At 31.9% G+C, this 19,897-nt stretch overlaps 1 protein-coding gene across 1 annotated transcript in view; it reads left to right on the top strand.

Annotated features, from left to right (window-relative positions):
- The first annotated feature begins 11,405 nt into the window (after nucleotides 1-11,405).
- Nucleotides 11,406-19,897, top strand: part of LOC123701930 (CCAAT/enhancer-binding protein) — a 28,997-nt gene continuing 20,505 nt past the window's right edge. The window contains exon 1 of the mRNA XM_045649559.1: nucleotides 11,406-12,388. Within this exon, the coding sequence (XP_045505515.1) occupies nucleotides 11,543-12,382 (840 nt within the window). The 5' untranslated portion in view covers nucleotides 11,406-11,542 and the 3' untranslated portion in view covers nucleotides 12,383-12,388. The remainder of the gene's footprint in view (nucleotides 12,389-19,897) is intronic.

Genomic DNA, 19,897 nt, shown 5'->3' on the forward strand with positions numbered 1-19,897 from the left:
ACAGCTACTTTTTATTAAAAAAGAAAGAAAAAAAAATCCTGGGTCTCAGGAGGATAAAATGATAAAATAGTATATTTAATAATAAAGGTATGTACGTAAAGTATCAGCATTAAGCCACGCATCCTGAAAAATAATAATTATAACAAAATTAGGTCACAATTTCGATACATTTTCGTTCAAGACTGACCAAGTTTAAAATAATTACCTATTTAAGTAGTATCTCATAAACCAGAAAAACCCTTTATTGGGCAAAAATAATTTACTAATTAAATAATATATTATTATGTAAAAGTACAAAATCAAAACAAATATGACACCATTTTCACACTAACTTGACCATACTAATCAAAATTTTATTCAATAAAAACATAACACAAATTATATAATATTAAAATGGCACGCGTCTACGAATTATCTACACACACACAAACGTATCATACGTTCACACACACAATATATCCCTGTGTGTGTAGCCCTATGTCGAAATCCCTTAAATAGGACAGCCCTACTAATAGAAAAAGCCAGGGCCGGCGCTTAAGATGTTATCTATTTTTAATGTTAATTCTCCAAATTTGTATTTTATCATTCCCTTGTCTATGCGCATATTTATCCAGTTATGTAATACATAAACTCAAAGTTCCGTTATAGATTTAGAGAATTACTTGATTGGAATTGTTTTTAATTATCTCATTAAGTGAGATTATAGTGAATTAAGAAGAGTGAAAGTAAAGCATTAAGGATATCATCTAATGTAGTAGAATCATTTAAAATGTATGCTAGGCACTATTTTAAATTAAAATAAATAAAATTAACTTCAGAGCTCTCCTTAACGGTCGAGCATTATCACAAAATAATTTTCACTGGATGATGATGTCTAAATCTAGGGCACAAAATTTTTAATTAAATTAAAAAAAATGTAGAAAACGGTTTACCATATTATTTACAATTGAATTAACACTACCTACTATTTATATTCTATTGTCTCGTTGACTGATAAGTTAAGGGATTTTTTATTAAAATTTTAATTTAAATTCCATAAGTATAAAATTCATTTATTGTTGTATAGTGATACTCACTATCAATCCATATTAACGTATGTCCAGATTTTAAATAAATAAAAACAAAGAAAGTTCTAAATACGTCCCTGGTATAAAAGTTAAAAACATTGTTTGCATCTTTTACGATTTTTAGGTCACGCACCTTCTGTGTGTGCGATGTGATAACTATAATATTAAAACTATTCAATTATATCCGTTTTGTTATCATTGATAGACCTATTTTAGGACACATTTCTTTCGCATTGGCATGTATAAACTAGCTGTCCCGGCAAGTGCTGTTCTGCCTTATTTGGGGTATGTGAATTAGATACTGGCTGATTCGCAGATCTATCCAATAGGTACAAAATTTCAAGAGAATCGGTACATCCGTTATTGGATTATATCATGAATTTTCTTCAGTCTCTAGGGTTTTCTTAAACAAGCAATATTAATGTAAAAAAGATAAGAGATAGTAATATTTGATGGGAATCACTACATAGTATAAAACAAAGTCGCTTTCTCTGTCCCTATGTCCTTTTGTATGCTTAAATCTTTAAAACTACGCAACGGATTTTGATGCGGTTTTTTTAATAGATAGAGTGATTCAAGAGGAAGGTTTTAGTATATAATTTATTAGGTTTTAGACAAAGCGGGCGAAGCCGCGGGCGGTAAGCTAGTATGATATAATCTAAGGAAAGATTACTTCAGTTTTAACATTTCACCTGGGCTTTTCCATGTGGTTTTTAGTAGCAATTTCAAATCGTAACCGCATTATAATCACAACACACAAGAACTTATTTCATACGGCTTAAAATCACCAATAATAATAATAATAGTTTAGTTTTATGGATCTTGTTATGGATGATCTTACATTTTTGTATGTGTTCGGTGCATTTGCATCAAACGAACATAGAGCTAGAGCTATTTTTTTTTGTAAGGTGTCTCTCAATGTTAGCCAAAAGGGCTTCTACATTTTAACGCGGACGCGGGGGTGAACTGAAGGTTCACCCTGGAGCTAGAGCTAGAGCAAGAGCATTCTTTCGTGTTCTTTTAGTGTAAACGAAAACTCGTATTCAGTGTTGTTCAGTATTAGAACATTGTATAGAACGAAATAATGTTCTACATGTCTCGCTTGCGCTAGAAGAATTTGATATAGTGGGGTTAGAATGAGCATTCGCTCGATTGATGTAATTTCACCGTAGATGAATTTAGTTCGGGTTCTATTAAACTGTCATTACCAACATTTTGATAATTATTATTGACGTTTTATCTATACTAATATTATAAAGCTGAATAGTTTGTTTGTTTGAACGCGCTAATCTCAGGAACTACTGGTCCGATTTGAAAAATTATTTCGGTGTTAGATAGCCCATTTATCGAGGTAGGCTATAATAGGCTATATAATATCGTCACGCTTGGACCAACAGGAGTGGAGCACAGCTGGTATTTGTATCATCATCAACTCATCTAACTAGGAAGTCGACATGACATGTCTAAGAATCAACGACGACATGTGACATCTGCCAACCCGCACTTGACCAGCGTGGTGGATTATGGCTGTACGCTCATAAGAAGCCCGTATCCCAGCAGTGGAAACATATAATGATGATGATGATGATGATGATTGTATCAATATTGTATAAAATTAATAAATGCAGCAAACATGCTTAATGCTTATACTGACCGATTAAAATGTTTGTTACAATCAATTTGCGACGTTAGCATTATTCACAAGGCAAATAGACAATTGATGTAAATAATACAAGATTAACACACAATAATGTATGTAAATACAAATTGGTCAGTGGCCTGATGACCTGAAGCTTCAGCAATTGGGCCATCTTGGATAAGTGAGTATTAGTCAGGATTTGGAATCATTAAGAGTTTCCTATGTACATAATATCTTTATTTATTTAACCTTTACTGTGCAAGAAACAAAATATACATACATATAAAGGTTACAAAAATAAGATTAAAAAAAAGCACAAAGGGCGACCTTATCACTATGCAGTGATCTCTGCCAGGCAACCACGGGGAGAAAGGCAAAGAAGCGCAAAATGCTGTAAAACAAAATAAAAACATATTTTTTATATCTTTACTGGAGACCAGCATAAATCTCACCATAAAATAACATATTAAAAAAGGTTTCAAAAATGCGCTGAAACGCATGACATTGCACGCAATTGTCATTTGTCACCGATGACGGATCCTTGATAATATGTACAAAGAATGAATTACTTAAATCTGTCCGTTTACATTCAAAATATACAGGGTGTCCTACTATTGGTATACTAAGCGCGAAGAGACTTTTAGTTTTGCATACACTGATCACGTAAAAAATACAAATTATGTCAAAAAATTTTTGCTAAATTTTTCCTGAAAATCCATGTTTTCTTCTCTAGCTTCGCGCAGCCGGCATGTACCGCTTCTCTAATGTGAACATTTAGTCTATGAAAACATAATCTTAAACGATAACTCACGTGCTGGTGGCAAAGTTGGGTGGGTTGCTTGTTGTGGGTGTAAATATAGAGTTTTCAGAATTCATCTATTTGAAAAAAAAAATGCGTCTGGAATTTTATAAGTGTTTTTTACGTACTCAGCGTATGCAAAACTATAAACTCCTTTGAGTTTAGTATATCAACAGTTGGACATCCTGTATACAGGAAATGTTAATAAAAGTGTGTAAAAAATAAAAAATATGTTGATCATATTCTGTATGGTCTACAATTTTAATTAAAATCAAGATTATACTTTGTCAAAGAGAGAACTACTATATTAAAAATTATTTCAATTATTAGGCCTTACATAAATAACCAAACAGGTTCAAATTTACCTACTTTTAATTACATAGCTTCTTACATTATATAATAAACCAAATTATTATAATGACAAAACAAACAACACGATTATTTTTCGAAAATATTGGGTTCTTATTTAGATATAATTGTTCTACGAATGATACATTGGTTACTCCTTTAAGCAAATACAAAATAAAAACTGTCTATATTATTAAAATTTCAAGAGAGATAGTCATTATTCAAATTCTAAGCAGAGATAATTATCATAGGTCTCAAAACTAGTATCGCGTAGGCATGGCATACTTTCGATGAATATCATATACCTACTGCGCGCTAGAAAATCATTGTCTTCAGACTATCTTTGGTGACCTAGATTTTAATTCATTGAATTTGAAATACGGATACAGATGAAGGATGAAGGAATTTAAGCTAAACAAAATTGTAACAATACTGAAAAATCGCCAAAAAATGAATTTTTTCATACGTAAATAAAATATTATAATAACTGAATATACTAGTATTCAGTTATTTATTATACTGAATATATTATATAGTTCCTAATCTCTGTAGAATTTCCTTCATAAAATAACAGGTAGGTATTCCATTGAATTTATTATTATTTTTTATTTTGTTAGTTTAGTGTTACCGAAATAAAAACTAACTTTTACGAAAGTCAAAATTAAATAAATATAAACCGTAATAACATTCAAAGTACCAGGTATGCATAACACGAATGGAGTCAACGCGGATGGCTAGACTCGGCCTCCGTCGCGAAAGTGAGAGTGGGTTACGCAACGTGTGCCCGATTCATGCTACCCTGGTACCGCTTAACGTTAACCTAATGTTTTTGTCGGACGATCTGTAGGTGTGTGTGGGCGCGATATTTACTTGATTTTGTGGTTATTAATTTAAACCACACTGTCAAAGTTCATGAGTTGCGGCTTGTTATTAAATAAATCATTATCGCGCTTAAATCTTGTAGGCATGGGATTGTGTTCAAAATCTTGCATACTGTTAATCAAATTCAATATTGAATAAACCTCGTTATATCATGTCTAATAATTATCAAAATTTTTAATAAAAAACTATTCCTATCAAATAGAAAAATTACAATATTACAACGACTCTACATTAAGAATCGAATCTTGTTCCGTCCACAGCAGTCTCTGCAAAGAGTTGGAAACGTCGCGGTCGCGAAATAATAATACAAAATATTATTTATACCTAATGAATAAATCGCGATTGAAATCGAAACAAAGTCACATAAAATCAAAGACAGGAATAAACCAGCATAAGTATACAGAAATACTCTACATTCTCACTTGACTCTGAACCATAATATTATTTTTTTTTAATAGTTTTTCGACTTCTAACCTAATACTTGACTATTTTTTTCATTTATTTTTCTATGACTGTCTCTCTACTACAATCTATAATATACTTATAAATTGGATAACTTTGCAAAAATGAATCTTGATCATATTCAACTTCACACGCGTGTGACATCATCGATGCATCATAATATAATGATTTATTATTTCTTACCTCCTACAATAGCAGGTTAATAGTTACTGTTCAGTTAAACGAATTCACAAGGTAGGTTGAAGTACTTAGTGCTGATACATAGTATTACGAAATATTACACTTTAAACTATATATATATATCCAAAGTAAATAGTCGTTATCTCTTCCACAGCCTTTTCTTATAATCCCCTAAAGAAAAGAACGTGGAAATTTAGAACGAGCCTGTAGAAAAGAGCTTTTAGATAAATATTTATTTCCTCTAGTCTTTCTTAGTAGATAATTATTAAAAAAAAACACCAATGCAATGCGGTCATATGAAAAAACAATCTGAATTAAAGACAAGAAAAGTAGAGTTTAAAAAATTATAAAATGAACGCTAATGAAATAGTAATGATTATGTTACGGAGAGAATCTGAGCAAAATAAATAAGGACTATTCTGATGGAAAATATCACGTTAAAAGGTTTAATATTTTAAATTTCACCGTAACTCGTAAAATTCACCTGTGATCAGTTGTCACGTTTTAAACATAACCCTATATAAACTAGGATACCCACCAACAGTTTTTGGTTATCTAGTATAAGTTGTTTTCGATTAAATATATCTCCAATCCAGCATAAAAAAGTACTAGTAATATCTGGTTATTTGGGAGAGGATATGCTACCTCTATCCGGGATAACATCCTTATCGTGTACTCCAATCCAGGATAAAACTAGTTGTCTGGGATAATAAAGAATTCCGGTTATCTGGGATAACAAGTTCTAGGGACTACGTAGTGTAGTAGGTTAGCAGCGCGGTTGCGTCACTGTTGTTCACTTTCTGCTGTCGCTTGCCTACTTACCCAGTCATTGCGACGTGAGTTCAGTCTGTATTGGCGTTTGTGGAATATTCCGTCGTGTTGAGGGATATATCCTTGTAAGTATTGTTGTTGATTGGTGTATAAAATATTAGTATATATATTTTTCTATTAATCGAACATTTCATCTGTAAACAATATATATCAATTTCAATCGGCTATTGTTGTTAAATAAAGAAAAATCACTACATAGTATAAAACAAAGTCGCTTTCTCTGTCCCTATGTCCCTTTGTATGCTTAAATCTCTAAAACTACGCAACGGATTTTGATGCGGTTTTTTTTTGAAGATAGAGTGATTCAAGAGGAATGTTTTAGTATATAATTTATTAGGTTTTAGACAAAGCGGGCGAAGCCGCGGGCGGTAAGCTAGTCAGTTATAAAGTATAGATTTAATACAAAACTGGCCAATTCGCACTGCACTTACAATACGATATTGCGTCATAGAACCTCTCACCACCCCACTCCCTGGTGGGGATGGCTGGCTCTGTCTTGAACAGAACAAAGATTCAGATACGTATTATGTATTGTATTTGATAACTAGATAAATCCTTATTCTATAGCTATAATACTTTACTTACGTATGTATTAAAATTCAAATAACTTATTGAATAGTGAATACCAATACATTTTTACATATTACCAACCTTATGCAGGTATTGCAATACAATCATATTATATTGAAATTACATCATATTATCACATACATTTAAATTTTCCAATAATCAGATTACAAAAATAACAATCATATTTGATTTGGTGGTTTTGCCAAGGTCCTGAATAGTGTAATTTTGGAAAAATTAATTTAAAAATATTATGATTAGTTTAGACCTTTATACAGTCCTAACTTATTTATTTTTTCCACTGTACAAGTTTTGATAGAGCTTTTCAATCGTCATAATTTCACTGAAAGATCGCTAGCTACTTTTTGATTGGCCAGTTACTAAATAAAAATTTATAAAGAATAGAAAAAAATCGATCACGAGGCGGGACTCGAACCCGCATCCCTTCACGCCAATCCGGGGCGGATGCTTGACCAATTCAGCCACTCGTGACCCGCCCGGCCAGTTACTTTCAAACTTATTTTACTCAAAATTATACCACCTAAATAGTAATCAAAATTGTTAACAAGTTCACAACTTACGAAAGAATGAGTCCATGTTTAATTGGCTATATAGATTAATACATAAATAAAAACGCGATTTAAATCCGTTATATCATACAATACGTGCAACGAGGCACGTGTGCCTGACCCATACATTTAATATGGTGAATACCTCTAACAGTTTTGCTTGTCCTTGTGATATATGATCGTATTTTAGTATAAGCATTTGACTCCAATTTCCATTTATTATATTAAGCCATTAAAATTTGTTGTAATTTCTATTTATGATTAGTTTACTGTTGTTCTTTCGTTTGCAAAATCTTAATAGTGAGTGTTGATGTTCATGTTCATGATATAATAAGTATGAAAGTATCATAGTTCTGGTTATAAATTTTTGTTCAAATATTTAATACGGCACAACTATAGCGAAACTTTTCACTGAATAGGCAATTCCATTCCTTTTTCCTCAATAGTTTGAACAATTTGTCCATATTTAACTCTCACGTGCGTTCTAATGCACGTATCCCCATGAATCATACATTGGACAAATAACACATTAACATATATAAAAATAACGGTATTACTAGAATCTCAATACCTAAAAAAATTGCTGTAGTCTCTTCCCGATACATAGGTCATAGGAGCCATAGAGCAATACTATACTAAGATTATACTACACTTGCTTTCCGACCGCGGCTCCGCCCGCGTTTTAAAGAAAAACCCGCATAGTTCCCATTCCATTACCCTCTATACGTGTGCTAAATTTCATTGTATTCGGTTCAGTAGTATTTGCGTGAAAGAGTAACAAACATACACAAACACATCCATCCTCACAAACTTTCGCATTTATAATATTAGTAGGATAGAGGGAAAAATTACTTACAATAATTAAAGGTGTATAAAGTATTTAATACACTGATATGCATCAGTGTATTAAATACTTTATACACCTTTAATTATTGTAAGTAATTTTTCCTAACATATAACTATCAAATATTTGTTGATACACAAAAATATTTAATGCAATACGGCGACCCATAAAAATTTGGGCATACTCCTTAAATAATGTGAAATTGGTCAATCACTTATGCAGTAAGTAATTTCTTAATGGCCAATACATTAAATCACTTACTAATAAATTACTGATAATTAATTATTATTGTATCATGTACTTACTGGTAATTCTGAGATATAACCAATTATTTTTAAACGGGTAGTATTTAAACGAGTGTCTGTAAATTAAAGTTTTAGTTATCAAAAATAATTAATTGGGGTAACAGAATTACTAAGTGAGCGACTGACTGCGAGCGACGAAAAATTAATAGATCAGCAACTAACAAACATTAACTTGCGTTACATAAAATACAAAATGAACAGCTTCATAGTATTTGAGCGACCTAATATTAATTGTTTGAGTGACAAATTTACGTCCTGTATTGTTTTCATTATATTATTTGGCATATGATTTATTTATACTGAGTGGCATTTTATCTTAATCGAGGTATTTCGAATAGAAAAATTACTTTGAAAAATACTAAGTATAATGGACATAGTAGGTACTATCAGTTCAATTTGTTTTTGAAAGTTTTATTAAATAACTATTTGAACAATTTATTCTGGTGTTTTTAGTCGCTCTAGATGAGCGTAATTTAGTCGCTCACTTAGTAATCTATTCGCTCATATAGTAATGTAATCACACAGTTAGAATTCTAATATATCAAATGGATTAATCACAACCCTCCTTTAGTACGCTCAATCTGTATTTTATTATCAACCAATATTCGTTGCTTGTTTAGTTTATTTGTCAATTACTCAAATTCATACCGCTCAAGTTATTAAATCAGTATCTCATAATCAGTCGCTAACTTTATTTTCAGTCACTCGTTTTATTATTCCCCTTTTTAAACAATCCCCTATTCTTACTATTAGGGCATGCCTATTAATACTATCAACTATGTAATATGTATTTATTTATGAATCTCCAATGGCGATCGAAACCAAAAGCTCTATATCTTTGTAGCGAGGCGACTCTATGTAAAAAAAAATAATGTTAAAACCTCCCTAATTCTAATATGTGCACTGTGCAGATCAATATGCTAATTCAATAGTGATTAGTCTTTCATTCAAACGAACTCTCATTGATGAATCGTCATACCTCGTACGCTATAAAGTACGCTAAAAAATTACATAAATTACATAATTATTAATATTTAATTATACATGCACACGCACATACAGTATCAATTCCAATGCACAGTGAGCTAAAAATAATAAGCTTGAAAATTAAAATGAAACATTTCGTTTTTAAACTCAAAATTCAAAACACTCACTATACTCAAAATCTGTCAAACTCAAACTCAAACATTTTATTCAATTAGACTTCTAGAAGCACTTTTGTCATTACATATTTTTAATATTTACCACCGATTCGGAAAGTAGTATCTATGGAGAAGACTGAAGAACATGTGACGTCGAAAGAAAATGTCCCCAGACGAAACGGCCCTAAGGATGAAATTATCGATTTCAAAATGACGAAATGATTATGTAAACTATGTATCAACGCGTATTCGGTTGCACGTGCATTCGTGCTTGATTCGATTGATTCGATTATGAATCGATAAATCGATAGAGATGCAGTGATAACGCAGGTTGTTGGTCGTGATGATAACTGATAGCGCTATCGTTTCTCGGATTGTTCTGGGGTTCATGTAAGGGTGTTCACATTGATGTATTTTTTGTGTTTTTGCGCTTAGGGTATTTTACATTGGGGTCGGGAGTTTTATTGTTTTCCTTATGAACATTATTTAATTATTGAAGAAAAATCGAGCAATTTCGAGGAATGATATAAATATTTAACTACTGAAATGGGCAAAATTCTTCTTTGTCGAGAATGTATTCTTATAAATAGAGCGGAAAAACATAGGTACATATTTGAAATTATCATGAAAATAAATAAGTATTATATAATTAATTTTCGTAATACAAATTCATACTAAATATTGTTAAAAATCATTCATCATCATCAATAATGATAAGTAATCAATAATCAAAACACAATGATAACTTTGGTAATAGAAATTATGTAGAGCATAATAAGTATATTATTTAGATATCAATAATATTAAGTTCCTAAACGAAAGTTTATTTCCTAGAAATTAAAGGTACCTACAACATAATATTTCAAAAAAAGAAATCAAACCAATGCAAGTCATCATAACTGCGACGCATTTTTTTTTTATATATCTATCATTTTGATAATTATTTTTTTTTTAATTCCTTTTTTTTAATAATTTAGACTCTTATCGGCTAAAGCACTGAAGTAACGTTTATTGAACCTTACAAATGAATCACAGATATTTTTCTTGATACTTTTTTCTTGTTATCATGAGTTAATCAGATATTTGCTGTATTAAATGTAACTTAATAGACATTTAATTCAATGAACTTTACTTTAATAATGTGTTTAAAAATAATCAGTCATATTTATTAGTTTAAGAACCTAAGTACATATAAATATTATTTTATACGAAGTATTTTAACGCATGACCGATTTATTTTTTCTTAAAACTAATTACATTTATAAGCTTAATGCTACTAATAAAATAAACACTAATTCTAATTTAAATTTCATTTTTAAGACATGTAAATATTTCAAAATATATATTTTATAGATAAATTAATTACACAAATTGCACATTATATTTTTAATTTATTAATCAAAAGGCAAGTAATACAAGCTCAGTAAATAATAATGAAACAAACTCTAAGCTTGGATTATTATAGCAATGATGATAAAGTAATTATAGGCGTATCATGTTACAAAACATTATATAAAATTAATTTTCAAACGTATCAAATATAATTATTATACTGACGATCATTATGAGCAAAAAGCCTATTTAGAGCACATCGTCAAATCATAAATTAAGGTAACATCATAATTTGAGAACGAAAAATCATTACGCTCGCAAACGCTCTATGAAAATCATGAATCAACCGCACAGTGAGCGCGTCGCTTAAACTTTTACTTGTGAACTTTCAGCTACAGCTTCCTTCCGGGCAACCTTGCTCGCGCGGCCAGTCAGCGCCCGACCGCCGGAGCGACAACACTTATACGTGATAACCGCGAGTGCAACGCCACGCGACCCGCATGTGCTCTAGTGATTCTTAGTGCTCTGAAGTGGATACTCGAAACGGAACCGCTGGGCCGATCGGCCCCGGCGGTATGGAATCACCGCAAATGTACGACGCAGCCGCGGCGCCGCCGCCGCCGCCGCAACCAGACCTCAAGAAAGCGAACGATGACAAGCGCACCCCTTTCCCGCCTCCAGACCTGGACGAGCTCAATGGCCAGGAGATCAGCCTGGACCTGCAGCACCTCATCGAGGACCAGTTCCGAGGCGAGGAAACGATGGCTCTGTTCCAGGAAATTTTGCCAGGAGGACGATCCCCGCAACAGAGGCCGTTCGCGCGCACCACCCTAGCGTATATGCCGCAGCCGGTGCACTCTGGCGCATCGTACGCGGCCCCAGTGCAGCCCAATTCACACGAACAAGCTCCACCGATTAAAGAGGAGCCCCCGGAGCCGCATGACTTCAGACGATCGGTGACTTGTGCGCAATATACAGGACAGTATAACCCACAACCACCTGTCGGTGTCAGCGGCCCGTACGGGGGAGGTTTCACTCCATTACCACCCTTGGGTGCACCACTCTTACCACCCCTGTTAAAACACAAGCCAGCGCCACCCAGACGCTCGTCGTCAGGGAAGGTGATAGACAAAGGCACGGATGAGTACAGAAGGCGAAGGGAACGCAACAACATAGCAGTGCGAAAATCGCGCGAAAAAGCAAAAGTGCGATCCAGGGAGGTGGAGGAAAAAGTGAAAACGTTGTTGCGGGAAAAAGAGGCTTTACTGAAGCGGCTCGAAGCCGTGACCGGCGAGCTGAGCTTGCACAAGCAGATGTACGTCCATCTGATAAACTTAAACCATCCAGAGATCACGGAACTGTGCCGGTCGATGTTGCAGCTAGGAGCGCCGCATGCGCCCGATCACACACTCTGACCATAGGTGAGTGTGTGCGTTGTTGTGTGTGTGTGCGTGTGGACACATGTGTGAAAGTCGTAAATGTTAGAAAAGGATTAGATTTTATGGGACGTTACGCAATGTTATGGCGCGACATATTTATTTGTATGTAATTCGTTAGATTTGTGGTAAATTGAATTTGGTGCATGATTGTTATTGTGTGTTTGGTGCATGTTTGAATTATATTTACATAGGTGTTATAAAAATCGTATATTTATTATTTGTGTTGTCTACGTTAACTTTCCTATTTTTATACCTAGGTAATAACAAATTAGTCAATCTTGCTGTTTTTAACAGAATTCTATTTATATCAGTACTAGGTATTTTGATATATTAATTAAATATATAATTAGATAAATATATAATATAAAAATAAAAAATATTCGGAAAATAAAACAGTGTAATGCATGTACCATTAACTCTAGTCATTAACTTTCAACAATTTGGATAATAAATGACAAATCCTAATACTAAATGACACGTAATAATTAATTAATGCCCATTAATTATCATTAATAAATAATTTATTTAAATCGCTATCGGAAGTAGTTTCTATCTAAATTAGGACACATTTAAATTTATAATAAGATGTTTTTTGTAAAAAAATATATTTAAAAATTGATAAGCACAATATGATACTATTTCGGAAAAAAATGATAGGTTGCGCTTGCGCCTCAAGATTAATTTATTTTCATTATAAAGTGTGTAAGATCATTGTGTGATTCAAACTGAAACACACCTACTATCATATTATTATAATTCAACGAAGTAAGGTACATATTGAAATGAATTAATAAAAAAGCGAAACACAACATATAGGTAGGTATACTAGAATAAATTTTATACTTAATACAAAATTTTCAAAACCATATCCCACAATATTAAATTAATTTTTATACCCTTATAATTGACAAACAAACAGACCCCAATAAAATTTTGCCTAAAGTGATAACGTAGGTATGTACTACGTATTAAACTCAATCGGTTTTAATTCGCAATCTCTTATTTTCCTCACACTATGCCTTTACTGATTATCCCGCAAATCGCATGACAAAATTCAACCAAATTCGTTCAGTAATTTTTTACATAAAAGAGTGACAAAGTACTATCAAAAACTTAATCTAAAGTAATATTTTAAAGATGAAATATTTAGTTTTTAACTTGCTTTTATACAAACATACATCACCTGTATGTTTGTATGTAACCGATTCCTTTAGACTTTGTTTTGACCCAATTTAAACGGACAATTATAATTCAAACTTTGTAGGAACACAAGACTTGGTAGGAGGAAAGGAGAATGGCGAAACTGGGCCTAACATAAATAAGGCCTTACAGAAATGATAATAAATTTAAAATTCATTATGTTATTTTTAATAATTCTTGGTAAAATATTGACTTCTGATTCTATGGGAAAACAAATGTTTGAAAAAAAAGATAATATGTTCACTAACGGCATTGTTATTTAGATTTCTATGACTACCGGTCTTATCAAGCAGAGATTGTCAGTGCTGTCAGGAGTAAAATAGTCGATATATCGATTTAAACGAATGAATATTTATTTTCATTTTTAGTTTTATACAAAATTCAAATGCTTTATGAATCAGAAATATAAGTTGACTGCGTTACATATTTTATTTTTAACTTTTTAGCACGCTATTTATTTAGGTAATCCGTAATTCTATACATTTTTACTCATGGCGGCCGCACTTTGTAAGAATATTTCTGAAATGTAGCTGGCCGCTTCAATTTTAATTACAATGTCATGTTTGTCGTTTGACTTTTGACATTTGATTGAGGTTTTTCGTTACGTTACATTCGACTTTGTGCTTGTGGTTAACTTATTTTCTTCATCTTTATCGACTTTCGCTACGTATTACGGACACTGACGATCTCTGTTATTACTACCAACCAACGCTTGCACACCGGACTTTGATTACATGCCTTTACGACTCACTACTGCTACCCTACCTGGACACCGACTTTGCATCCGATTTTTCATTTACAATTAATATGAACTGCATCAACTGTGGTATTAATGCTAATCGTAACAATGCTATACGTATGCATTTGTTACAAGATAACGCAATATTATCAATTATACAACGGTGGGCTGCTCCTCTAACGGTTAGTGGATTAGTATTATCTAAGGTATTTAGTACTAGCTATTGAAATCAAACAAAAATGTAAACACACATTGTTTTATATATATATACTAGCGGTCCACCCCGGCTTCGCCCGTGGTACCTAAATGTTTAAACTATCCTATCTCTCAAGTTGGATCGAACTCCACAAGTTGTGCGAATTTTATTATAATCGGTTAAGTGCTGGTTTAGGAGTCCATTGAGGACAAACATTGTGACACGAGATTTATATAGGGGTTTCTTTAGTTAACTGCCGCACGTATTGTAGGTTTTTTGTGGGAGGGGAGGGGGGAGGAGGAGGGGGGACCCTCCCCCCAAAAGGGGAAAGTTAGGAAACCAATAGTTTTGGAGAAAAATCAATTTTCCTATTCTAACCTCAAAATGTATGGAATTGGTGTAAAATCATTTTAACTAAGCATTAGACGATAATAACAAAAAATTTACGATACATAAATAAAATACAAACAAGTTGTGTAAACCTACGTAGTTTTTTTATTTGAGTCGGAATCGCCCTAAAGTCGCTTCTGGCGGCAGTTCAAGAGTTAAACTAACACGCTCGTCGCTTCGCTCCTCGCTACCTATTTGGATATTAAAAATAAAAGTTTAATAGTTTTTTAACCTACGTAGATTTATTTTTTGTTTGAGTGGGAATCGCCCTAAAGTCGCTTTTGGCACTCGCCGGCCGCTGCATTAAGTCACAGTACAGTGAAATGGAACGTCTTGGTCCGCTTTTTTTGCACAACAAAACGGATAAATGCGCTTTTTTCGCACAAAAAATTATTAACTTTAAAAATTAATAACTAAAAAAGTACAAGTTTCCTAACGATAATATTTTGGAATTACAATCTTACATTACCTAGCTAACTAACAATATAAATATTTCCAACAAATTCGTGCGGCAGTTAACTAAAGCCAACCCTTTATATATATTCACTTTCTTTTGTCCAATTGTAATATTAATTCTTTATTTGTAGATCACTCACTCTGATCACATATTATTTGATGCATGCTGGAAACTTGCAAATGATTCTTTGAGGATTGAAAATCATGAAGATGACAATGCAGTTGGTTTCCTTAGGTTCATATCAAATTAAGCAAGCAAGGTCCTATTATGGTGAGCACATAAGAAACGATGGCAAATATGTTATAGAAGTGTGCCGTGAATCAGACAGCGACATACAGAGAGCACTGTCAACATCAAGTACTACATGGCTTTTAAGAGGTCGCATTCAATCCAGGCATAGAAGTAGTAAAACTTATTTTACTTATATTTTAGTCGACAGTGCTCTCATAGGAAGGGAAGCAATAACAGTCTATTATTGTAATTGTTTAGTAGGAAGAAGAACTGTAGGTTGCTGCTGTCACGTTATGTCCATAATATGGTACCTTAGCTGGGCAAGGTATCAACCAGATTTAATGCCGCCAGCACAGTTTCTGGATGATGTGTTAATTGTTTATGATGATAATGATGAATAAACGATTTATGAAAAAACGTGTTTTATTTTATATACTTACTTATAAGTACCTACGATGTTTTGGTAGGTACTCTAAAAGAATAAAAGTTCGATCCAATATCTCTATTACCTAACTGTTCTTCTGTTACACTCTATCTAAATAATATATATTATAGGATATAAACTTACCTCTACTTAGAAAGAAACAAAGCTATTCATTGAACTCGAGCAAACCTAACCTCAATTTTAGTGACATTACATGCTCAATATCTCTGCTAACCCATAGAACAGATCTTTAATTGTTATATTTATAGAATCTGTATATTTTTATCTATTTAACCCCACATAAATCATCAGTGTAACGATCAGGCCCAAAGTCCTATGGGAGTTCGCCATTCTCCTTTAAATTTTTAAAGATCAGCTTCACCTATTTCAAACTTCAAAATCAGTGTTATGGTTAATCCTTAAATAACATATTATAATAGACAGACAGACAGACTTTTTAATTAATATATTAGTATTTTGAATTCTACTTTTTTCTATTTTCTTCTGACTCATTTGTCACGTTTCAATGTTTTTATCACGTGCTCATATCGGATGTTTAAAATATGATTGTATTATTGCGTAATAGTAAGTTAGACCTATTGTTTTATGTAGAGCCGTTCTTGATATACCGATGGATAGATGAAATAAAATGTAAGAATGATTCTCGGTAGAAGCGATTCTTTACTTTCTAGTAAAGAATCGCTTTAAAAAATTGTATTCAAAACGTAAAAAATAAACATGAATAAAAACTCCGAGTTTAAGTTTAAAAATACTTCTTAAATGAAACAAAGTGAATGTATGTACTGGTATAAATGATTTAAATTTAATACAATATATTACCAAAAATAAATAAAAAATATCGCTTTATATTAATTGAAAGATAGTGAAGTTGAAGCTTGCTCTACATCAAACTTTTCTTCGTTTATTACATAAATATAGTGATCAATTATTATATTGTATCGTAGGTCGTATCGTATTGTCCTAACTTGTAAATCCGCATGCCAATGATAGTATTAATAGGTTCTATAATATTATCTAATACATATTATAGTAAATGGGTACATACAACACATAAAGTTTCACGTATAGTTTCTTATATTTACTAATTATTTACTTTTCAATATGAAGGTCTTCAAGGAAAGAGTAAACAGGTACCTTCCAGGGAAGCGCGCTCCATCTTAGGCCACATCTCAGCTTACCATCAGGCGAGATCGTGGTCAAGCGCTTCCCTATCATACAATAAAAAAAATTATTCCATACGTTTAAAAATGAAAATTCTTGTATATTCAAGGTAAGAAAATTCACTATTATTCCATTTCGTATCATACAATAAAAAAATTATTTCATACGTTTTAAAATGAAAATTATTGTTTTTTCAAGATACGGAGATTCGCTATTATTTCTTGAAATGAAAATTCCTGTATTTTCAAGTTATTTTGAAAATATCGTTTAAAGTAACAACGTGACTAAACTCACGTGGTGAACATCAATCGTAGTTCCTTATTGCTATTACTGTAAGGTTCAATTTCGCACTTAAAAATTATCTGTTTATGTTTGGGTCACTGTTTTGTCTGCTTAGTTCCTAGCATTTCAATAAATTTAAATAATCGGGTAAACACCTAAATAACTGAGGAAAATATTGAATTGATTAGAATCCCTATAAAATTGTACGCAGTATTTTTGCAAACACATTTTTTTTTTTTAATTTTTTAGTTGAAAAATCTGTCCCAACGAGTGACATTTTTTCGTTAGCCCTTTGCCTGATTACTCAAAGGTTTTATTTTAATTGTTCTTTCAAATTGTTTCACATTTCGCACGATATAATAGTTATATAAGGGACTTTTTGGGTGAAAATTGACATGTATAATAATTAATAGACAATCGATCTAAACTATAATAATTAATGTTTATATAAAAAAAAATCTGATTATGCGGAGCTGTAAAAACTGTTTGCATGCCAGAATGGCGCATGGCGAATGTGCTGTACTTTCCTTATTGTAATAATTTGTAAACCACATTTGAGCAAATAAAGATATTTATTTATTTATTTATTATGATAATTTTACAAAAATCTTGTTCAAAATTTTCAGTCATGGCGGCAGTGCCATAACTATCTACTATTACCTTATTGAAAAGTGAATTTTCCCAATAAGGACAATTAAAAATACCTATATACTATTTATACCAATTAGGACAATAATTAAAAATATGTACTTACTACTTCTTTGTACAGCATTAAATTACTATAATTTTTCATGAATGAGTGACAAAAGCGGAATCATAAATTATTTTTATCACATCGTTAAGGTCAGCCCGTATCCTAAATGATAATAGTTTGTCCCTTAATAATTGTATGTTACGCATATTTTATAACAGACAAATATATATTCATTCATAGTTATTTAAACCATACTAATAAGTAATAACACTAACTCTACCTAATCACTACATAGTATAAAACAAAGTCGCTTTCTCTGGTCCTATGTCCCTTTGTATGCTCAAATCTTTAAAACTACGCAACGGATTTTGATACGGTTTTTTTTAATAGATAGAGTATTTCAAGAGGAAGGTTTTAATATATAATTTATTAGGTTTTAGACAAAGCGGATGAAGCCGCGGGTGGTAAGCTAGTACTTAATAATAAATAGTTTTTTTTGTACGTTACAAACATAAAAAAAACACTGGGGTAATCTTCGGAAGTACTGAAGCGATTTTGAAATTTCTTTGACTAACATAAAGCTACAATATTCAATATTAAGCTTCACTAAAAAGATATAATTTTTTTAAGGGTCGGGAAGGATACTATTATAACCACATCGCACGATAAATATATAAAAAAAATTGTTTATTTGTTACCATAGAGATAATATTTAATATGTTTGTTACTCACTTTTTTTATTTGGGGTACCTATTCATATTTTTTCCTTAGAACATTAAAGATACTTTGGAAAATTACCAAACATTCATGGCGTAGGTACGAACCAGAATCAGACAATAAAAACATGATTTTATTCTTTTGGTAACATAAAAATATAGAGCACGTAGAGTTAATAATGTAGGAAATGTTAATAAATGTTTTTTCTTTCTTTCTTTCTTTCTTTCAAAATGTATATTGAAAGATGTATCGACCAAATTATAAGTGAAAGTTCGTCACATCCCACGGTTTATGAAGATGAATTTAACAAACAAAACCAATAAAACAACTATGTAACATATAACGGTTAAAAAACAAACATATATAAACTAAAATGAAAAATATCCTCTAATTCGTAATAAATAAAATAAGAATTACGATTTTTTACGTAAACACAGAGAACAAATTTTTTGTCAACGATGAACGTTACACTAAGACGTTACAAAAGAAAAAAAATATTAAAAATCCAAATACAATTTTCAAAAAAAAATATTTATAAGATTATAATGTATTTCATATGAAACTGGTTCACAGGCCGTAGTAACCGACCTACCGCACAAAGCTTGAAGAATCGTGAATTTTGTATTCAAAATTGTGTTCGCAAATCGGCATATAACTTTCATTTTCGTTTCTTAACACTGAGCGAGAATGGACTCTAATGAATCGTAATAAGAGTTATAATAGTGTGCTAAGTGTGGAAATTTTCGCTGTGTGTCCTAGTTTCTGTGTCGATAGTTCGCTCACAATACTTTACAAATATCCTGGGTTTTATTCATTTTCAAGCGAAAATACTTTATTGGCTTTTTCGTGAATAAATCGTAGAGTACTGTTAATTTTTATTTTTTATAATCTTGCCTGATATCCTAGTTAATGAAAGGGTACTCTTTGTTGTCATTTTATTTTAATTTAAAATCAGAACAATTTATTATGATTATTCAAC

This window comes from Colias croceus, chromosome 22, assembly GCF_905220415.1.
Source record: "Colias croceus chromosome 22, ilColCroc2.1".
In the NCBI taxonomy this organism is placed as follows: Eukaryota; Metazoa; Arthropoda; class Insecta; order Lepidoptera; family Pieridae; genus Colias; species Colias croceus.